Source organism: Hyperoodon ampullatus (genome assembly GCF_949752795.1).
Source record: "Hyperoodon ampullatus genome assembly, chromosome: 1".
NCBI lineage: Eukaryota > Metazoa > Chordata > Mammalia > Artiodactyla > Ziphiidae > Hyperoodon > Hyperoodon ampullatus.
The window spans coordinates 162,616,205-162,639,938 of NC_136914.1; the positions used below are offsets into that span (position 1 = coordinate 162,616,205).

Genomic DNA, 23,734 nt, shown 5'->3' on the forward strand with positions numbered 1-23,734 from the left:
GTGGCGAAAAAGCAACAGTCTGGACTCTGCCAACTAGCTTGCTTGGGTTTTAAATGAGACCGAGTCTCCTCTCCATCCTGACAAGCAAAGCCTTCATTTGTGGCCTGGGAAGGTGACCCTCCACTTTGGCCTCTCTGGGACAGCTCTGGAAGTAGGGTGTTGTGGGTTGGATTTCACTTCTGCTGTCTTAGAAACTTCCCCTTTATGAGCTTCAGTTTTTCTCATCTGTAAAATGGAGATAATAGCATAGCCAGCCTCTGGGGACTGGATGAAATAATTGATGTAAAGCTTGTCCTGGCATAGAACAAGGACTCAGTAAGTGTTGGCTCTATTATTATCTCTGTTCACCTCTCCCTCGAGATGATTGTGAGGATCAAGGGAGAGAATCTACAGGATAAGAGGGTGAAATACCTAAACGCATGGTATGATTATCATGTAAGAAAGCCTCTGTACACACATACAGAGGAATCAAGGGATCACTGTTTGGTTTCTAGAAAGATCCCTCATCATATAAACTGTCAGTGAGGAACAGAAAAGTCCCCCAGTACCTTTTGAAATGAAAACTGCTATTTAAGAGAGTGACTTATGTAAGACCACTGGTTGGAACTATTTTAACAGACTATTGAATTAGAAATAACTTTCACCAACCTCATTATGCAAAAAGGATCAGCTTCGACAAGGAGTGGGCATCTATTGAGCTCCTACTGTGTGCAGAGCCTGCTGCCAGGCACTGGTGGTGATATGCAGAGGTAATGGGCCGAGATATCCAGGCATCTGAGCATCATTCCAGGAATGTGCAGCCTGTGTTCTCCCCTGTGCAGCCCCAAGCAGTGGCCTTGGCAGTGATCTTTAACTCCCATCTTAACACGAGAAGCCACACCTCCTGGCAGAAGGCGCCACTGCTCTGCCTCCAGGGGAGGAGAATGGACAAATGGGGTCCAATGGATAAGTCAGGGACAAATGAAGTCCAGGCCCCGATGACCCAGCAAAGGCAGCTTTAATTGTCCCTTAGGGCAGGACAAAGACGTCCACATCCATCCTCACATTTAATCCAGGCTCTGCCAGGGTAACTATGGTAACTATTCTTCTCTGCATTAAATGGATGTGGCAGTTTAGGGGACTTACCTGGGTCTCCAGAGTGCAGTGGCCAGCTGGGGATTCCCATCCAGTTTCTCCCATTTTGTGTGCTGGACCAGGTCACCTGGTCCTCCTTCCATCAGTGAGCCTGGGCTCCCACTCGCAGCTTGAGGAGAACACTTGCTGATTTTGTTCTGGGGCATGGTTTCACTTCATCTATTCCATAGACATTCTTTAAAATATGTGACTTTTGGGCTTCCCTGGTGGCGCAGTGGTTGAGAGTCCGCCTGCCGATGCAGGGGATACGGGTTCGTGCCCCGGTCTGGGAAGATCCCACATGCCGCGGAGCGGCTGGGCCCGTGAGCCATGGCCGCTGGGCCTGCGCGTCCGGAGCCTGTGCTCTGCAGCGGGAGTGGCCACAACAGTGAGAGGCCCGCATACCGCAAAAAAAAAAAAAAAAAAAAAAAAAAAAAAAATATGTGACTTTTTTTTTTCCTGATAAAACGTGTAAGGGTACAGTGTAATTAAAAATCATCATAATGCCACTGTTATGGACTGAATGTTTGTGTCCCCCCCCAAATGCGTGTGTTGAAGCCCTAACCTCCAATGTGATGGTATTAGGTGGTGGTATTAGGTGGTGCCTTTGGGAAGTAGTTAGGTCATGAGGGTCATTAGGTCCCACTAATTCCCCATGATGGGATTAGTGTTCTTATAGAAGAGGAAGAGACACCAGATCTCCCCCCTCCTTGACCCCTGCACCGAGCGCACCCAGAGGAAAGGCCACGTGAATACACAGTGACAGGCAGCCATCTGCAAGCCAAGAAGAGAGGCATCACCAGAGACCAACTCTGCTGGCACCTTGCTCTTGGACTTTGAGCCTCTAGAACTGTGAGAAATAAATGTCTGTTGTTTTGTTATAGCAACCACAGCTAAGACAGCCACTACCCAGAGGTCACTACTATTCACATTTTAGTCTGTTTTCTTCCATTCTTTTTTCAGTGAATAGATATATATATTTTTTTCTTTTTTCCTTTTTACAATTGTGGTCCTGGTGAGGCTCTCTTCCTGATTTTCAGGTGCTGCCTTCTTGCCATGTCCTCACATGGCCTTTTCTCTGGACAGGGAGAGGGAGACCTCTCTGGTGTCTCTTCCTCTTCTTATAAGGACACCAGTCCTTTTGGATCAGGGCCCCATCCTTATGACCTCATTTAACCTTAATTACCGCCTTATACCCCATCTCCAAGTACAGTCACATTGGGGGTTAGGGCTTCAACATATACATTTTGAGGGGCCACAATCCAGTCCATAACACCTCTTGTTGGACATTGAATTTTTCTGAAAGTTTTTGTTGTTATTATAAATAGTACTGTGATGAACATCTCTGGCTAAAAATATTTTTGAACATCTCTGATTCTTTTCTTTTTTAAAATTTATTTTATTGCAGTATAGTTGATTTACAATGTTGTGTTAATTTCTGCTGTCTAGGAAAGTGATTCAGTTGTGTATATTTCTTTTCCATTACAATTTATTGCAGGATATTGAACATAGTTCCCTGTGCTATACAGTAGGACCTTGTTGTTTATCCTCTGGTTATTTTCTTGAGTTAAATTCCTAGAAGTAGGATTGTGGGGATAAAGAGTGAGATGTTTTCAACGAATGTATATTGGGTAGTTTGACCTACTGGGAACTTCTGGCTGACTGAAATGGGCTTTCCCATTCATAAAGCATTTTCTTTTACACGTGTTACTTATGAGAACCTCTCACAGTAGCCCTGTCAGGGACAGTAGGTATGATCATGATCCCACTTAGAGATGAGGAAACTGAGAAATGAAGTAAATGTCCAAGGTCAGGCAGCTCGCCTGTGCATAGCTGGGTGGGATCTGAATGCTGACTTTAAATCTACTGCTATTTCCATGGCATTGCAGTGGCTGCAGTGGCCAGCAGGGTTTGCTGAGTGAAATCTTTCTCTTTGATTAGTTGACATCACAGTATATTAGATATATTGGGATTAACAAAATATCATTAAAATTATCTTCACCTGTTCCTTTTTACTATTCTTTAAATGTGGCTACTAAGAAATTAAAAATTACATATGTGGCTCACATCAGTGTCTTGCATTATCTTTTGGGGGATTATGCTGTTCTAGGCCATGTACGCAGACATTTCCCACCAGGATTTTTCATCTGAGGGAACCCTATAGGACTGGGGCCTAGTCCTGCCTTGGCCTTGCTTGTTGAGCAATTGGAGACAAGTCTCCCTCTGTCTCTGGGCCTTTTTCCTAAACTGGATAGTGAGTGGTTTGAACCAGATATGCTTATAGCTTGATTTAACCTGTTTTTTGTTTTGTTTTGTTTTTTAAATAGGGCAAAGTGTTAACCATTTTTGAGTTACCACCTTTCAGTTTTTTTTTTTAATTTGTTTTTTCATTGCATTGGGTCTTTGTTGTTGCACGCAGGCTTTCTCTAGTTGTGGTGAGTGGGGTCTACTCTTCGTTGTGATGCGTGGGCTTCTCATTGTGGTGGCTTCCCTTGTTGCGGAGCACGGGCTCTAGGCACGTGGGCTTCAGTAGTTGTGGCACATGGGCTCAGTAGTTGTGGCTTGTGGGCTCTAGAGCGCAGGTTCAGCAGTTGTGGTGCATGGGCTTAGTTGCTCCGCGGCATGTGGGATCTTCCTGGACCAGGGCTTGAACCCATGTCCCCTGCATTGGCAGGTGGATTCTTAACCACTGCGCCACCAGGGAAATCCCACCTTTCAGTTTTAGATTTAGATGTCTCTAGAAAAATTGGGAGGTTTGATAATCCAAAATGTGCATGACAACAAAGAGCTAGAGCCAAGTTGGGGTTGTTCCCTCCAGATGGGGTGGCTGCTCAGTTAGCTACAGTCCCCAGCACTCCCTAATGTTATCCCAGGCCTAGTTTATTCATTGACATTTCTTGCCATGCCCTGGAGTTTTCAAAACTTCCCTCTCCTGGACTTACCCTTTTTTCTGATCTTTCGAGCCAATATTCCACTATCCATGCTTGTAGTACATACAAGGACTTTTCTCCTGGTGTGAGAATTCCTCTTACTGGTTTGGGTCCTTTTCTTTTCTCAAGAGTGAAGTTTTGAGGAGCAGCAGTTCTGAAAAAAGAGCTGGAACATAAATTGGGATTAGAAAATGGCTCACAGAACCTTCTTTTTTGTGGTCTAGGGTTATCGGATCCAAGTGTGAGAAAGGCAGCTTGGCACGAGGAAACAACACCTGCCTTTAGTTTGTAGGACAATTTCCAGATCAGATCAACAGGAGGCTGCCAGCTCGCAGGGAGCATTTGTGGCAGAACAGCCAGCAGCTGTGGGCGGCATTGGTATTACCTGCTCAGGTTCAGTAGATCTGGGATTAGACAACACCATTTGGACCAGGAAAGAGGAGAAGAAAGGGGAGCTGTGTGCATTATAAGTAAAAGAAAAGCCAGCCAGCCGGAGGCAAACAACATTGTCTGCATTTGTCAAAGGCTCTATACAATGCCTCCCAGATGTCCCGGGGAAGGCTGGCCACAATCTATAGCAACTGGGCAAGCATGAGGGGCAAGCAGATGGGCAAACAGCTGACTCAGACACCCCCAGGTGGCTGTTTCCTTCTCCACTTATGCCTGGACACTGGGAAGCTGCCAAAGGAAGCTGGAGTTCAAATGAGGAAAGACTTTGCTTGCAGTTGCTCGTGGGAACCCCAGGGGGTCATCTGGGGTTAAAACTCAGAGGAGAGGCAAGGTCAGGGTTGAGGACCCAACTGTACCATTCTTCCTGTAGGGAGATTATGGACAAGGGTGCTCTTGGTTACATGGGGAGGGGGCTCACATCCTCTGGGCCTCTGCTCTCCAACTGAGAAGTAGTTACACATAGGTTTCAAGGAATTCCTCTCTCAAATCACCTGTATTTGCTGCACCTGCTCCATGCAAGGCGCATTGTTAAGCACCCTGGAAGCTACCAAAGTGAATACATCTTAGACTGGCAGCCATGGGGAATCTTTGGAGGTTTTGAAACAGACAGTGACTCCATTGGAACCATATTCCCTCAGATCCGTCCTCTGTTCTCCAGAGTCCAGAGTCCACCCTCCATGTCATTTCTTTTCTTCTTTAGGAGGCAGTGTGGTCAGAGGCAGGGACAGAACTCTGAGGTCAGACTAGAACAGCCTTGTCACTTCCTAACTTTCAACCCCAAATGCAGCTACATATTCTATTTGTAAATAATATGGCCTAATTCCTGAACCTATCCAAGACTCCAGCAGCTCAACAGTGTCATCACAGAGCAGGATCTTTCTGTGTTTCCACTCTGCCACCCTCAGTGGGTGAGGGTTTCATCCCATGCTTGTTGCTTCATGGTCACAAGATAGCTGCCCAAACTCCAGCCTTCACGTCTGTATTGAAGGCTGGAAAAAAGGGGGAGAAGAAGAATAAGTAGACTTTTCTCATTCTGATCTCTTCCATCAAGAAAGCAAAAGCTTTTCAGTAGTGCCCAGTAGACCTCATCTCACATCCTACTGGCCACAGTGGCCATGCCTAACTTCAAGGGAGGCCAGATAGTGAGCTTCTGGTTTGTTCTGGTGTCTTTAGAAGTAAGTGGTAAGACAGAGGGGGTGGATAATGATCATTGGGTTGGCAACCCAACAGTAAAGGCGTACCTGATTCTCCAGATTTCCAATGTAGCCCTTTCATCTTTCCTTCATTGTTCTCTTCCCTTTTGGAAGAAAGGGTTTGCGGTATGGTGGGGTTGGTTGCCTGGTTTTAGAAAATTTCCATCCCTGTATCCCTGCTTCCAAGACCCAGATTTTTATTTGTTTTGTTTTGTCCCGTAGACAATGAGTTGAGTACTGGCAGGTTCAAGATTAAGGCAGATGCCAAGGCTGTGTTTTTTTTCTGTTGTTGTTTTTTTTTAAGATGTTGGGGGTAGGAGTTTAGTAATTTATTTATTTATTTTTGCTGTGTTAGGTCTTCGTTTCTGTGTGAGGGCTTTCTCTAGTTGCGGCGAGCGGGGGCCACTCTTCATCGCGGTGCGCGGGCCTCTCACTATCGCGGCCTCTCTTGTTGTGGAGCACAGGCTCCAGATGCGCAGGCTCAGTAGTTGTGGCTCACGGGCCCAGTTGCTCCGCGGCATGTGGGATCCTCCCAGACCAGGGCCCGAACCCATGTTCCCTGCACTAGCAGGCAGATTCTCAACCACTGCGCCACCAGGGAAGCCCCCAAGGCTGTGGTTTTGGAAGGTCCCATGGAACTGCTTCTCCTAGCCAGACAGGGGACCCACCCAGAGCCTGAGCTGCCAGATGAAATCACAATCACTGCTAAGAAGGAAGCTTGTGTGTGTGCCCGTGTACATGTGTGCAATGTCTCTATCTCACCTCACGGGGCTAGGAGCTTCCCAGGGCTGCTCAGGAAGTGAGTCCTTGTGTTTTTCAGGTTTGGGGTGATCCACTCAGTGTTCACCAACCTGCTTCTTTGGGCGAACAGCGTCCTGAATGAGTCAAAGCACCAACTTAACGAGCACAAGGAACGGCTCATCACCCTGGGCTTCGGGAACATAACAATAGGTGAGTGGTAAGAGTTGCCCAGCTGCCATCTTGGAACAGTTTGGAAACCTGCAGAGACCAGAATGTCCATAGATGGAGGTACGGGTTTCAAAGAGCTGCAGGGTCCACCCAATTCAACATCGGCCAGACAATCCTCTGTTGTTGAAAATCTTTCAAAACCTCCTAAGTCTCTCATCCTGCTTCCATAAGTAGGGTGTGCTGAGCATAATTAAAGGTTTCTTCAGTGACTCAGGGATTGTCAGATCCAGGGGTAATCATTTTGATCACCATTTCTCATGGTCCAGTTTGGTGTGGAAATGAATGTCTTTGTTTACAACCTTGGAAGATTGGTGGTTGTTTCTGTTTGTGTTTTTAATTAAACCTCTATTACCAGTTCTTTCTACTAAAAGTATAGCTTTAAAAAATCCATAGAAGTCTAATGGTATGTTGTGGTTAATTGGTTTTCGTTCATTTGAAGTTTTTATTTAACTCTACTTAGTTTATAATTTTGGCCCATCTTTATTCCCCCTTGTTCCTATTGGAGCGCCTGTCTCATGACTCTTCATTTTCTTCCAAAATTCTTTAGCATTTGTGACCTGTTGCTTCTATATTAGAGCACTGGGGTTGAGAAGAATATGGGGTAGAGGAAGGTGCAATGTACAGGGGCCTGATATCTCAGGTTTGGGTCTTGTTCCCATCACCTTCTAGCTGCGTGACCTTTGGAAAACATTCAACCACTCTGAGCCTCCCTTTTCTCTTTTATGAAGTGAGGGGACTTGAACCATGTACTTTCCATGAGTCCTTCCAGCTTTAATGTAATGCACATCTATCCTCTCTGTACAAACCCAGGTCAGTCCCAGAGAGCAACTTTAAACCCGTTTCCTCACCAGTGGGGTGAGGATGACAAAATCAGGGGGACATACTACATTTCTTCACCACCCCTAACCAGCAGCCCACTCTTGGGAAGGCCATTCTCTTTGGACCCCGTTTCCTCATTGGTATCAATAACAGTAACAGCAGTGACAAGAATAACAAAAAGTTTTGTTAAGCATTTTCTGAGTGGCTGGCACATTAAACTCTTGTCCCAACACTCTGAGGTAGGCAACAGTGACCTCATTATATGGATGAAGCCATTGAGCCATAGAAAAGTTAAGTGACTAACCCAAGATCACAAAGCAGATGGATGATTGAGCCTGGATTTGAATTCCAGCAATCTGGCTCCAGAGACCTTGGTGAAGATGGGATTAGATTAATTTATAAAAAAAGGACTCTGTCAGCTCTAACATTCTGTTAATCTGAACCTTTTCTCCTGAGTATTTCCCTTGTCTTTTGCATTGTATAGTATTGTGTTACAAGTGTTGGGGAAACTCCTTATGAATTGAAAATTTCAGTGTTCTGCAAAAGTGAGGGTAATTAATGCTACTACCAAGGTTTTTTGTCTGATTTTATAAGTAGTATCATATAAATTAAAACATATCATAAATTAAAACAATGACAAAACGTAAAGAAAAAATCCACAATAACACCTACCCAGAAGTGCACTTAAATGCTGTTAACATCTGGTTATTTTTTGGTCTTGGTGCTATTTATTTATTTATAGTTGAGATCATACTGTACATATTCAATCATTTTTTTCTACAACATACAATAAGAAATAGATTTTACATTGCAACCCAAATGAACACATACCTGTATGTGTGTACACATGAAATAATAATCTTACTATATCAGAGACACTCAAATTTCTATTATATTTGATTCCATTCATTCAATCCTGTTTTATTCCATTGCAATTCCATTAAAAAAAATATTGGTTTCTACCCTCTAAATTGATTTCACAACTGAGTTCTGGGTTGTGGTATGCATTTAAAAATACTGGATATACAATTTGTTCTTACTTTTTTCCCATTGTTATTGTAACAATTATTTCCTTGTATCATTAAAACACAATTATAATTTTTAATGACTGCCTACTATTCTATTGTAAGGAGGTACCAAAATTCATTTAACACTTCCTAAATTGTTACACATTGAGGTGTTTCTCTTTCTTTCTCAAAAACACACAACAAAATTTTACCTAATGCTTTGACTATATTTTTGACTTGTCCCTTAGAATAGATTGGAATTATAGGCCAGAGACTTTATATCATCTTTAAGGCTTTTGTTCCTATTTCATTATTTACTTACAGCTTTTCCCCTCCTTGTTATGAAATGGTCCTTTATACCATTGCCAAGTGTCTTTCAGAAGGTGGGCCCTGTCTTGTGCCACACTTGCTGGCTTCCAATATTCTCAAGAGGAAAATTTTTGCTGATAAGGGGCATTTTCCCTCACAAAGTTGTTTTTAAAAAGTAATTTAAAAATCACACAGGTCAATCATATTCATATAGAAAGTTTAGAAAATACAGCGAAGCAAAATCTAGAGAGAAACTTACATAAGGTTGTATGTCAATTATATCTCAATAGAAGTTTCTTTTACTGAAAAAAAAAATCACATGCCATTTTTCTGCCCAGAGATAACCATTGTTAACATTTTAGTTTATGTCCTTCCAATTTTTTTCTATGTCTGTCTATCTCCCTATCTCTCTGTCTCTGTATATATATATCACCAACATATCTATAATTTATAAAAATGGAGCCATACTCTAGCCTCTTTGGCAGCTGCTTTTGTTCAACAGTGTCTTCTGAACATCTTTATATGTTGATAAGTAAATTTCTAAAATACCATTTGCAATGACTGGACAATATCCTAATGTATGGATAAGATCTAATTCGTGTAATTAGTACTCTTTGGGGAGTATTCATGGCTGTCAATTTAGCCATGATATGAAACATGACAAAAAGCCATGAAATAAAGCTTTTAATTCAATGGCAAACCCAAGCATGAATCCACAGTGAGAATATGTTTTTTGTGGTTTTCTGCTTCGCCACTGAATGTGCTAATTGTTCTCCCCTGTGGTCTGTCTCCCCCCTAGTTTTAGATGACCACACACCTCCGTGTAACTGCACACCCCCGACCCTCTGCTCTGCCATCTCCCACGGGATCTACTACCTCTACCCTTTCAACATAGAATATCAGATACTGGCCTCCACGATGCTCTACGTCCTGTGGAAAAACATCGGGCGCAAAGTTGACAGTCATCAGCATCAGAAGATGCAGTTCAGGTCTCACGGGGTCATGCTGGGCTCGGTCCTGGGCCTGACCGCACTGGCTGCCACCATTGGGGTTGTGGTGGTGTATCTGATTTGGATCGGGCGTTCCAAAACCAGGAGCGAGTCAGCACTCATCATGTTCTACCTGTATGCCATCATCTTGCTCATACTCATGGGGGCGGCAGGGCTGGCTGGGATCCGGATTTATAGGCTAGATGAGCAATCACTAGATGAGTCCAAAAATCCAGCCCGCAAACTGGACGCAGACCTGTTGGTGGGCACTGCCTCCGGCTCCTGGCTCATCTCCTGGGGCTCCATCCTGGCCATCCTCTGTGCCGAGTCCCGCCCCCTGTACACCTGGTACAACCTGCCCTACTCCATCCTGGTGGTTGTTGAGAAATACATCCAGAACCTCTTCATCATTGAGTCCATTCACCGAGAGCCGGAGAAGCTCTCCAAGGACATCAGAACCCTGCAGGTGGTCACAGTCTGCAATGGCAATGCCACATCCCTCCCTTCTTCTTGCTTCGAGAGCAGACCTGCAGCCGGGGATGTGGCTCCCCAGGACAGCGAGATGCCACATGCGGCCAATGGAAATGTGTGTCTGAGAGAAGTTGGTAGCAAAGAGGAAGAGGAGAAGAGCTGGGAAGGGGCCCTGGGCCCAGCCTGCCACCCCCATTTCCTGCAAGGCAATGCCCAGAGAAGAGTCTTAAGGAATATTGCAGCCTTTTTGTTCCTCTGCAATATTTCGGTAATCTGCAAGTTATTTCTTTATTTAAAAATATTGATTAATCTATTTTCCTTGCCATTTTCAAATAAGGAATGAAGGCAGCTTTTAATCAAAATAATTTAAATGTAAGGTTAAACTATTAGACTGGAACATAGGCTTATATTCTACAAATCTGCTTACTGAGTATCTGTATGCCATGGACTGGGGTGGGAACTAAGAATTAAAGGTGAGAAGACATAATCTCTTTCCTCAAAAAGGTCACAGTGTTAGTGGGAGAGGGAGACAAGGAAAAAATATAATACAGTGAATATGGCAAATCCTGGGACAGGGCTATCTGCAAGGTGGAATGGGAGCATGGATTCAAAGAGGGACTTCAATAAGTAGGGGATGCTTGAGGTGAGACAGAGACTCAATTAGGAGTACTTTTGGCTTCAAATAACAGAAAGCTTGATCAGCAGTATCTCCAGTCTTAAAGAAAAGAATTCTGGAAGTTGGCTGTTCAGAGTTGGCCTGGCAGCTGAACCCTTTCATCAAGGATCCAGGCACTGTTCACCTTTCTACTGAATGTGGTTGGCACATGGTCATAGGATGGCTGTAGCAGCACCAGGCATCACGTCTGGGTTCAAGACAGGAAGACAGAGGGAAGCATTGGTGCCAGGCAATGTCTGCAATTGATTTGACCACCCCTAACTGCAAGGGAGGAGGGGGAAGTGGATGGTTTGCTTTCTAGCCTCTATAATGGATGGTAACAAGGTAGAAAAAGATGTATAATCAGCCACTCAGTATTGTCTGCCTCAGCCTCAAGGAACAGTTGGAAGTTTACCAACTGTGATCAAGGCAAGAAAAAGAAAGCCTTGGGGCAGAGGACACATGATGTGCAAAGACACAGAGGCAAAGGACACCGTGGCCTATTTGAGTAGCACCAGCAGCTTGTCATGAATTCCATACACATGAAGCAGGGCGGGAAACAGGATGGAGGGTCTGGTTAGACGGGTCTGGCTTGAGCAGAGCTACATAAGCCTGTCTGAGTCTGGTCTTCACGCTGAGGGCAGTAGAGGACCCTCTCAGATTTGTGTTTTAGAATGATCTTCTAGCAGCAACGTGCAGGAAGGATGGAGGGAGGTAAGATCAAAGTCAGGGAAACCGGAACAGAAGCCCCACACAGCTGCCCAGAGAGGAAATGATGGGAACTTGAACCAGGGCAGTGCTGGTGGGGATGGGGAGAAGGAAAAGGAATACAAAGCATTGTGTGTTCTTGGGATTTGTTCTAGAGGTACATAGAAGGGTGACAGGTCTGGGTAAAAAGGAGGGAGAAGCAGCCTTTGGTGCACACAGGCATCTGCAGTGACTGTGGCTGGTGGAATGGTGACGACGCCCCGGCCCACGGGGCCCGCCCGTCATCGCAGCCAACTCTCTGCTACCAGCCTCCATATCATCAGGGCTGCTCTGTTTCCCCAGAAGCTTACTGGCTTTTTAGCTTCCTCGCCCTAATATCAGTTGGTGCATGTCCAGGGACTGCAACTTTTGATATTACCCTAAGGCCACAAAATTGGGAGGGTCCATCTGAAGCTGAAAGGGCCATGTGTCTGCCAACCAAATCTGATTCTTGCTTTGGGTCACCTGGACCTTGGTCCCCCTCCAGGTCAGCAGACAGATATGGGGAGTTCTGAAGGGAGAAGTGGTCCCAGAAGAGTGTGGCTCTAGGTGCGCCCTCTTCTTTCATCTTATAGACATTTATGGGGCACCTGCTCTGTGTCAGGAACTATGTGGCTGCAGCAGTGAACAAAGGACTTAAAACAGGAAAACAAGAGAGAGAGAGATGAATAACTACAGTGGGGCTGCATTTTATGTAAGGCTTACATTCCAGAGAGGGGTGTATCAGCTTAGATTCTTATGAAGTCAGAGTTGGTTCTAGAAAGCCCCTAAAGCGTATTGTTTTTTATGCACCCCAAGGTATGAAGATCTCTCTTTTCAGTGAGTTCAGAAAGACCACTTTCCCTGTGTAGGTTTTTTGCTTGATCACCAGGTGGTACACTTGGCTCACTTTTTTGGACCAGCTTGACCGAGAACAGCACTGCTATACTAGAATTGAGTGACAATTGATGGTCTCTTGAGACCTGAAGGCCAGGTCCAGGGCTCTGGACCAGGAGAAGGACACATTTTATCTCTTCATCTCTGTGCTCTGCCCCTGATGGCCCCAGGCACTGCCTCCGTTCCCTGGGAAGTGAGCCAGAGGACGGAAATCATTGCAGGTTGATATCTTAGGATGACCTGAGCCAACTCCACGGGCAGCACTTTGAAACCCTGCACTTCATCCCATGTTGTGCTAAAGGCATCTGGCAGAGGCAGGAACTGTTTCTGTGTGGGACCAGGAGCTGGCACAGAGGCAGCGGCTGGAGGTGCTGGTGTGCACGACCACGTGGGGCAATTGGCAGCTGTGGGGGGGACAGTAAAGGGTGGTGGGTGTGATGACGGAAGACTTTGGGTGCTGTGGGAACACTGGGGTTCGGGGCTTGGTGGAGTGGGGCAGTCTGGGTGGAGCAGCAGGTATGGGGAAGGCACGGATGCAGAGCAAGGCAGAGCTTGCTGGATGCGCTCAAGAACTGGAAGGAAACCCATGTGGCTAGAACTTGGAGAGCAAGAAGAGAGAGGCGTGGCCTGGTAAGCCATGGCCACAAGCCAGGACTTAATCCTAGATGCAACAGAAAACCATCTAAGGGTTTTATGCTCTGAGTGACAAGATCTGATTCGTGTTTTTATTCTTTTAAATTAAATTAAATTTTAATGGTGGTAATGAACACATAACCTAAAATTTACCATTTTAACCATTTTCCAGTGTACGATTCTGTAGCATTTAGTGCATTCACATGACTGTGCTACCATCACCGCCACCCACCTCTAAAACCTTTTCATTTTGCAAAACTGAAATGTTGTACTCATGAAACAACTCTCCATTCCCTCCACCCCCATCCCCTGGCAACCACTGTTCTACTCTCTTTCTCTGAGTTTTACTCTGGGTATCTCATATAAGTGGAATCATATGGAATTTATCTCACGTGGTGCATCCGTTTTCAAATAAGGAATGAAGGCAGCTTTTAATCAAAATAATTTAAATGTAAGGTTAAAATATTAGACTGGAACATAGGCTTATATTCTACAAATCCACTTACTGAGTATCTGTATGCCATGGACTGGGGTGGGAACTAAGAATTAAAGGTGAGAAGACGTAATCTCTTTCCTCAAAAAGGTCACAGTATTAGTGGGAGAGGGAGACAAGGAAAAAATACAATACAGTCAATATGGCAAATCCTGGGACAGGGCTATCTGCAAGGTGGAATGGGAGCATGGATTCAAAGAGGGACTTCAATAAGTAGGGGATGCTTGAGGTGAGACAGAGACTCAATTAGGAGTACTTTTGGCTGCAAATAACAGAAAGCTTGATCAGTAGTATCTCCAGTCTTAAAGAAAAGAATTCTGGAAGTTGGCTGTTCAGGGTTGACCTGGCAGCTGAACCCTCTCATCAAGGATCCATGTCTTATCTGCATACAGGTCTTTTGTCTCCTTAGGTAGGTTTATTCCTAGGTATTTTATTCTTTTTGTTGCAATGGTAAATGGGAGGGTTTCCTTAATTTATCTTTCAGATTTTTTATCATTAGTGTATAGGAATGCAAGAGATTTCTGTGCATTAATTTTTTATCCTGCTACTTTACCAAATTCATTGATTAGCTCTAGTAGTTTTCTGGTAGCATCTTTAGGATTCTCTATGTATAGTATCATGTCATCTGCAAACAGTGACAGCTTTACTTCTTCTTTTCTGATTTGGATTCCTTTTATTTCTTTCTCTTCTCTGAGTGCTGTGGCTAAAACTTCCAAAACTATGTTGAATAATAGTGGTGAGAGTGGGCATCCTTGTCTTGTTCCTGATTTTAGAGGGAATTGTTTCAGTTTTTCACCATTGAGAATGATGTTGGCTGTGGGTTTGTCATATATGGCCTTCATTATGTTGAGGTGAGTTCCCTCTATGCCTACTTTCTGGAGAGTTTTTTTTTCTTTATGTGGTACGCGGGCCTCTCACTGCCGCGGTCCCTCCCATTGCGGATCACAGGCTCTGGACGCGCAGGCCCAGTGGCCATGGCTCACGGGCCCAGCCGCTCTGCGGCATGTGGGATCCTCCCAGACTGCGGTACGAACCTGTGTGCCCTGCATCGGCAGGCAGACTCTCAACCACTGCGCCACCAGGGAAGCCCTGGAGAGTTTTTATCATAAATGGGTGTTGAATTTTCTTGAAAGATTTTTCTTCATCTATTGAGATGATCATATGGTTTTTAGCCTTCAGTTTGTTAATATAGTGTATCACATTGATTTGTGTGTGTTGAAGAATCCTTGCATTCCTGGGATAAACCCCACTCAATCATGGTCTATGATCTTTTTAATGTGTTGTTGGATTCTGTTTGCTAGTATTTTGTTGAGGATTTTTTCATGTATGTTCATCAGTGATAATGACTTTCTTTTTTGTAGTTTTCTTTTTTTGTGATATCATTGTCTGGTTTTGGTATCAGGGTGATGGTGGCCTCAGAGAATGAGTTTGGGAGTGTTCCTCCCTCTGCTATATTTTGGAAGAGTTTGAGAAGGATAGGTGTTAGCTCTTCTCTAAATGTTTGATAGAATTCACCTGTGAAGCCATCCGGTCCTGGGCTTTGGTTTGTTGGAAGATTTTTAATCACAGTTTCAATTTCAGCACTTATGATTGGTCTGTTCATATTTTCTATTTCTTCCTTGTTTAGTCTTGGAAGTTTGCACTTTTCTAAGAATTTGTCCATTTCTTCCAGGTTGTCCATTTTATTGGCATATAGTTGCTTGTAGTTGTCTCTCATGATCCTATGTATTTCTGCAGTATCAGTTGTTACTTCTCCTTTTTCATTTCTAATTCTACTGATTTGAGTCCTCTCCCTTTTTTTTTCTTGATGATTCTGGCTAATGGTTTATGAATTTTGTTTATCTTCTCAAAGACCCAGCTTTTAATTTTATTGATCTTTGCTATTATTTCCTTCATTTCTTTTTCATTTATTTCTGATCTGATCTTTATGATTTCTTTCCTTCTGCTAACTTTGGGGTTTTTTTGTCCTTCTTTCTCTAATTGCTTTAGGTGTAAGGTTAGGTTGTTTATTTGAGATTTTTCTTGTTTCTTGAGGTAGGATTGTATAGTTATAAACTTCCCTCTTAGAACTGCTTTTACTGCATCCCATAGGTTTTGGGTCATTGTGTTTTCATTGTCATTTGTTTCTAGGTATTTTTTGATTTCCTCTTTGATTTCTTCAGTGATCTCTTGGTTATTTAGGAGTGTATTAGTTAGCCTCCATGTGTTTGGTTTTTTTTACAGTTTTTTTTCCTGTAATTGATATCTAGTCTCATAGGTTGTGGTTGGAAAAGATACTTGATACAATTTCAATTTTCTTAAATTTACCGAGGCCTGATTTGTGACCCATGATATGATCTATCCTGGAGAATGTTCCATGAGCACTTGAGAAGAATGTGTATTCTATTGTTTTTGGATGGAATGTCCTATAAATATCAATTAAGTCTGTCTGGTCTAATATGTCTTTTAAAGCTTGTGTTTCCTTATTTATTTTCATTTTGGATGATCTTTCCATTGGTGAAAGCGGGGTGTTAAAGTCCCCTACTATGATTGTGTTACTCTCGATTTCCCCTTTTATGGCTGTTAGCATTTGCCTTATGTATTGAGGTGCACCTATGTTGAGTGTATAAATATTTACAATTGTTATATCTTCTTCTTGGGTTGATCCCTTGATCATTATGTAGTGTCCTTCTTTGTCTCTTGTAATAGTTTTATTTTAAAGTCTACTTTGTCTGATATGAGTATAGCTACTCCAGCTTTCTTTTGATTTCCATTTGCATGGAATATCTTTTTCCATCCCCTCACTTTCAGTCTGTATGTGTCCCTAGGTCTGAAGTGTGGTCTTTTGTAGACAGCATATATACAGGTCTTGTTTTTGTATCCATTCAGCCAGTCTATGTCTTTTGGTTGGAGCATTTAATCCATTTACATTTAAGGTAATTATTCATATGTGTGTTCCTATTACTATTTTCCTAATTGTTTTGGGTTTGTTATTGTAGGTCTTTTCCTTCTCTTCTGTTTCCTTCGTAGAGAAGTTCCTTTAGCATTTGTGATATAGCTGGTTTGGTGGTGCTGAATTCTCTTAACTTTTGCTTGTCTGTGAAAGTTTTAATTTCTCCATCGACTCTGAATGAGATCCTTGCTGGGTAGAGTAATCTTGGTTGTAGGTGTTCCCTTTCATCACTTTAAATATGTCCTGCCACTCTCTTCTCGCTTGCAGAGTTTCTGCTTAAAGATCAGCTGTTAACCTTATTGGGTTTCCCTCTTATGTTATTTGTCACTTTTCCCTTGCTGCTTTTAATATTTTTTCTTTGAATTTAATTTTTGATAGTTTGATTAATATGTGTCTTGGCATGTTTCTCCTTGGATTTATCCTGTATGGGACTCTGCACTTCCTGGACTTGATTGACTATTTCCTTTCCCATATTAGGGAAAATTTCAAATCTAATCTCTTCAAATATTTTCTCAGTCCCTTTCTTTTTTCTCTTCTTCTTCTGGGACCCCTATAATTTGAATGTTGGTACGTTTAATGTTGTCCCAGAGGTCTCTGAGGCTGTCCTCAATTCTTTTCATTCTTTTTTCTTTATTCTGATCTGCAGTAGTTATTTCCACTCTTTTATCTTCCAGGTCACTTATCCATTTTTCTGCCTCAGTTATTCTGCTATTGATTCCTTCTAGAGTATTTTAAATTTCATTTATTGTGTTGTTCATCATAGTTTGTTTGCTCTTTAGTACTTCTAGGTCCTTGTTAAACATTTCTTGTATTTTCTCCATTCTATTTCCAAGATTTTGGATCATCTTTACTATCATTACTCTGAATTATTTTTTAGGTAGACTACCTATTTCCTCTTCATTTGTTTGGTCTGGTGGGTTTTTACCTTGCTCCTTCATCTGCTACATATTTCTCTGTTTTCTCATTTTGTTTAAATTACTGTGTTTGGGGTCTCCTTTTCGCAGGCTTCAGGTCCTTAGTTCCCATTATTTTTGGTGTCTGCCCCAATGGGTGAGGTTGGTTCAGTGGCTGTGTAGGCTTCCTGTTGGGGGGGACTGGTGCCTGTGTTCTGGTTGGTGGGACTGTATCTTGTCCTTCTGGTGGGGAGGGCCATGTCCAGTGGTGTGTTTTGGAGTGTCTTTGAACTTTGTATGACTTTAGGCAGCCTCTCTGCCTAAAAGGTGGGGTTGTGTTCCTGTCTTGCTAGTTGTTTGGCATGGGGTGTCCAGCACTGGAATTTGCTGGCCGTTGGGTGGAGCTGGGTCTTAGTGTTGAGATGGAGATCTCTGGGAGAGCTCTTGCCAATTGATCTTATGTGGGGCTGGGAGGTTTCTGGTGGTCCAGTGTCCTCGACATGGTCCCCCCACCTCAGAAGCTCAGGCCCAACACCTGGCCGGAGCACCAAGACCCTGCAAGTCACATGGCTCAGAAGAAAAGGAAGAGAGAAAAAAAACAAAAACAAACAAAAAATGAACAGACAGAACCCTCGGACAAATGGTAAAAGCAAACCTATACAGACAAAATTACACAAAGAAGCATACACATACACACTCACAAAAAGAGAAAAAGGAAAACAATATATATATATTTAAAAAAAAGGAAGAGAGCAACCAAACCAATAAACAAATCCACCAATGATAAGTACTAAATACTAAACTAAGATAAACTTAAAACCAGAAACAAACTAGATGCAGAAAGCAAACTCCAAGTCTACAGTTTCTCCCAAAATCCACTGCCTCAATTTTGGGAACATTCGTTGTCTATTCAGGTATTCTTCAGATGCAGGGTTTATCAAGTTGATTGTGGGGATTTAATCTGCTGCTCTGGGGCTGCATGGAGAAATTTTCCTTTCTCTTCTTTATTAGCACAGCTCCTGGGGTTCAGCTTTGGTTTAGGCCCTCCCTCTGGGTGTATGCTGCCCTCAGGAGTCTGTTACCTGCCCAGACAGGAGGGGGTTAAAGCAACAGCTGATTAGGGGGCTATTGTTCACTCAGGCCAGGGGGAGGCAGGGGTACGGTAGTCATAATTGGGATGTGGGGCGAACCTGAGGCAGCAGAGACTGGCCTGATGTTACAACAGCCTGAGCTGTGCCATGCGTTCTCCCGGGGAACTTGTCCCTGGATCATGGGACCCTGGCAGTGGTGGGCTGCACAGGCTCCTAGGGTGGGTATGGGTAGTGACCTGTGCTTGCACACAGGATTCTTTTTTTTTTTTTTTTTTTTTGCAGTACACGGGCCTCTCACTGTTGTGGCCTCTCCCATTGCGGAGCACAGGCTCCAGACGTGCAGGCCCAGCGGCCATGGCTCACGGGCCCAGCCGCTCCACAGCATGTGGGATCCTCCCGGACTGGGGCACGAACCTGTGTCCCCTGCATCGGCAGGTGGACTCTCAACCACTGCACCACCAGGGAAGCCCACACACGGGATTCTTGGTGGCAGCAGCAGCAGCGTCAGTGGTTCATGCCTGTCTCTGGTGTCTGGGCTGTTAGCTGTGGATTGCGCCTGTATCTGGAGCTCATTTAGGCGGTGCTCTGCCCACTATGTGCAGACAGGGGAGGAATCCCCTCTCCTGTGCACCCTGAAACAATGGTCTCTTGCCTCTCCAGCGGGTCCAGACTTTTTCCCGGACTCTCTTCCAGCTAGCTCTGGTGCACTAGCCCCTTCAGGCTGTGTTCACGCAGCCAACCCCAGTTCTTTCCCTGGGGTCTGAACTCCGAAGCCCTGAGCCTCAGCTCCCAGCCCCCGCCCGCCCCGGCGGGTGAGCAGACAAGCCTGTCAAGCTGGTGAGTGCTGGTCGGCACCGATCCTCTGTGCGGGAATCTCTCCGCTTTGCCCTCCAGACCCCTGTTGCTGCGCTCTCCTCTGTGGCTCCGAGGCTTCCCCCCTCCACCACCCACAGTCTCCGCCCGCAAAGGGACTTCCTAGTGTGTGGAAACCTTTCCTCCTTCACGGCTCCCTCCCACTGGTGCAGGTCCCTTCCCTATTCTTTTGTCTCTATTTTTTCTTTTTTCTTTTGCTCTACCCAGGTACGTGGGGAGTTTCTTGCCTTTTGGGAAGTCTGAGGTCTTCTGTCAGCATTCAGTTGTTGTTCTGTAGGAGTTGTTCCACATGCAGCTGTGTTTTTGATGTATTTATGGGGAGGAAGGTGATCTCCACGTCTTACTCTTCTGCCATCTTGAAGGTCTCTTCCTTTTCTTCTCATTTTCCCTCCGTTCTTGACAATATATCCTCTGTGTGCCCACTGAGGGCCAGCAGTGCTGTGAGTGATGAGGGTGCAACATGCCCCAGAGCTCTGGTCTTCCTCCTATGGGGCCTATAAACCAGATGGCAGGACTAGCAACAAAAAATCAAACAGGAGAAATGCCTATAGTGCTGCGTGCCCTGCAGGGAAGTAAGAAAGGATGGGCGTGAGGTGGTGCTTGGATGGCCATGGTAGATCACATGGCCAAGTTGGTGGGAAGAGCTTTCTCAGGCGGTGGGATTAGAGACCAGAGCTGGATGGTAGAAGGAGCCATGGGTGCTCCAGACAGAGGAATCAGCTGGTGCAAAACCCTGGGTGGGAGGAGCTTGCCTCCTTTGAGAAGAGGAAGAAGGGCATGTGACTGGGGTGGGTGGGTGGGGGACAATCTGGGGAGCTGGGCTGGCGGGTGGTAAGGGACCATCTAACAGAGGGCTCTGCCATCCCATGTAGCAGGTAGATTTTATTTTAAATGTGCTGTGAAGCCCTTGGGTGTTTAACGAGGAAAGGGACACCATTTTACATAAAAAATTAATCTGGCGATGAGTGGTGAATAGACTGTAGGCTGAGAGCTTAAGCAGGGGGCCACTGCAATGGTCCAGGTGAGAGATGGGGGTGGTGGCCTGGCAGGTGGAGTGGAGAGAAACGGGTGGATTGAGAATTGATGGATTGGGTGGCAGGCAGATTGTTATGAGAATGAGTGAGAAGATGAGGATGATGCCTGAAATGTTGATTGAGCCTCTGGGAGGAAGTTGTTGCTGAGGAGACGGGGAGAAATGGGAATGTAATGTTGAGTTTGAGATGCATTTTAGACAACCAAGTAGCCGGTGGGATATACGAGCCTGTAATTCTCAAGGGTGGACCAGGCTGGTGATTTAGATTGGGAAGTCGTAGGCCCATAGCTGGTATTTACAACCAGGGCTGGGTGAGATCATCAGGGGTCATGGGTATAGGGTAGAGAAGAGGACCAGGAATCAATGAGCCCTGGGACCAGCCAACATTAAGAGACTGAGCAAAGGAGAAGGAACCAGCTAAGGAGGGTGGGAAGAACCAGCTGGCATGGGAGGATGACCCTTAAGGACCCAGAACACAGAGAACACAGTGGTCTAGAGATATAAGCCCACGAGTGTTCTATATGGAGATGTTAATGAAAGCCATGTGTATCAGATACCCATTGCTGCGTAAGAAATGAGCCCTAAACTCGGCAACTTAAAACAACAGACATTTCTTATTTCACAGCTTATCTGGGTCAGGAATCTGAGTGTGACTTAGCTGGGTGGCTCTGCTCAGGGTCCCTTACATGCTGTGGTCCAACTGCCAACTGGAGCTGCAGTCATTTCATGGCTTGATTTTGGAGGGGAAAGGGGTCTGTTTCTAAACTCACTTATGTGGCTGTTGGAAAGATTCAGTTCCTGGTGGGCTGTTGGGCTGAGGGTTTGAGTTCCTTGCTGGCTGCGGGCCTGAGATCCCCCTCAGTTCCTGGCCATGTGGCCTCTCCATAGGCTGGCTCACATGGCAGCCAGCTCCCTCTCTTGCAAGAGGGGGTGAGCAAGATGGACTCCAGAGTCCTTTTGTAATCTAATCTCAGAAGTGACATCCCATGACTTGTGTCATATTCTGTTGGTTAGAAGAGAGTCACTAGATTTAGTCCAACTCAAGGGGACAGGGCTCCACAAGATTCCCAGGAGGTGGGACCATTGGGGTCACCCAAGAGGCTGCCTGCCACAGTGTAGGGGTGGAGAAAGTTGTAGAAATGTCAGTGTGAGAGGGAAGCAGGTCTAGGAGCCCAACAATTTAAGGGGAGGTAGAGGAGGAGGAGCTGGGACAGGGGGGCTGAGAAGGGGAAACCAGTGTGTAGGTTCCATGAGCAACAAAAATAATCGGTTATTGCTTTATGTTTTGCAGACTTAGTTGCCATTTTATTCTGATCTGAGCCCTCTGAGACAGGTGTTAGTATTCCCATCTTATAAGTGAGGAAACTGTGGCTTGGAGATGTTAAATTATAGTCTGTAAGTGGCAGGAACCCAGGGCTGGTTCCACGGCACGTGCTTCTCCTCCTGATCAGGGGGATGTGGGCAGGGCCTGGGCTGCCTCTCTAAGCCAAGAACAAGGCAGAAAAAGGACCACAGAACTCACCAGCCCAGACCCACGTGGCTGGGACCCCAAGCACCAATGGTGAAATGTAAAGACGGGTGTGGGAAACAGGGAGCACCACTGTAGGAAAACACTGGGGGCTATGGGAACACACAGGGAGTTCCTGCCTGACTGGCTAGATCAAGGAGGGCTTCCTGGAAGGGGAGGTGTCTCAGGACTTGGAAGAAGGTAGGACTTAGCAGAAGGAAGACAGGGAGTCCCTGATAGAGGAAGAGGCAGGAGCAAAACCCTGAAGGCTGGGGAAAGGCACATTTGGGGGCTGTGCACAGCCTGGGAGGGCCAGAGTGAAGGGCGTGACGAGGGATGTGGAGACGTGGACATGTTCCCGATCATTGAGGGAATTTGGATTGTCTCCTGAAGGCATTTGGAGCCCTGGGAAGTGGTCAGCAGAGGAGTGACAAGGTCAGATGTGTGCTCTATAAAGATCACTCTGAAGCCACGTGATGTGCTGGAGCGGGTGGGGGAATCGAAGGCACCCACTGGAGTTGGGGGGGATCATGGGAGGCATTGCAGCAGTCCGGGGAAGGGGAGACGGAGGACTAGACGAAGGTGAGGGCTGTGGGGATGGAGAGAACCAGGTAGGTGTGAAGAGCATTCATGCAGGATCGGGGCTCAGTGGACTGACGCGCTCCATAGAGATGGGAAACACGCAGGGGCTGCTTACCCCTGTGACAGGTGTGACTCGGTCTCCCTGAGTCCAAGTCAGCGCCTGGGTTTGTGGGGGGCCCCCGGGCGGCTGCTAGGACCACCTCCTCTTCTCTTGCAGCTCTGGATCCCCCCCGCCTTTGGCTGCCGCCCCGAGTACGACAACGGATTGGAGGAAATTGTCTTTGGCTTTGAACCCTGGATAATAGTGGTCAACCTGGCCATGCCTTTTTCTATTTTCTACCGAATGCACGCAGCTGCCTCCCTCTTTGAGGTCTACTGTAAGATATAATCTGTGTCCACCTCAAAGACTGAGGAGAGAGCTAACAAGAGAATTCAGTGGAGCCACCTGGGAATGGCGAGGTGGGGCAAACATTGCCTTACAAATGTGAGAAGGTCTGCCTTTTGTCTGCGATAATTGTTTTTCCCATGAGCTGGAATTGCCCATCACCCTGGATGAGTGTAAACAAGTTAGATCAAAGTCTGAGATGGCTGAAGTCTGCCCTTGGTTAGCTAATTCTAATTGAACCTAAATTATTTGATCTCCTTCGAAATGAGATCCTCTGTTTTAGAATAATGTGATTTCAGGTTGGAAAAAACATGTATCCAGTTTGTTTCTCATTAAAATATTTTCTGTTATCATGTTACTATATACAACCTTTTCCTGACCATCTGCATAGTCTAATCACCTTTAAATTTTATCTTTCCCAGAGCTGATGAATGTAGCTAAAATCACATTTAGTTTATATTGTGCTTTCTGAATACGTTTCATTTTTTGAACAAAGTTATTTTTATCGTCTGGATGGAAATTTGTGTATAGATCAATATAAAGACATATTTCTCACCTGAAATTTTGGCATATTTTCATTTGTAAAGGTTTTTTTAATACATTTTTAGTACCTTTCACTATAAATATATATATGCTTATTTTAGAAAATTAGGACATTTCAGAAGAGTAGAGAGAGAAAAATCCCCTAAGATGCTATTGTTCAATTGACAATCATCTTTTTCTTCCAGTTTAATTGAGATGTGATTGACATATAGCACTGTATAAGTTTAAGGTGTACATTAAT

At 44.9% G+C, this 23,734-nt stretch overlaps 1 protein-coding gene across 1 annotated transcript in view; it reads left to right on the top strand.

The window, feature by feature from the left end:
- The window catches only part of OTOP1 (otopetrin 1), a gene marked incomplete at its 5' end in the record, with an annotated part of 41,969 nt that extends 18,800 nt beyond the window's left edge, over positions 1 to 23,169 (top strand). Inside the window, 3 exons of the mRNA XM_079716282.1 lie at positions 6,507 to 6,637; positions 9,590 to 10,518; positions 22,783 to 23,169. Of these exons, the coding sequence (XP_079572408.1) occupies positions 6,507 to 6,637; positions 9,590 to 10,518; positions 22,783 to 22,953 (1,231 nt within the window). The 3' untranslated portion in view covers positions 22,954 to 23,169. The remainder of the gene's footprint in view (positions 1 to 6,506; positions 6,638 to 9,589; positions 10,519 to 22,782) is intronic.
- Between the last annotated feature and the right edge of the window lie 565 nt (positions 23,170 to 23,734).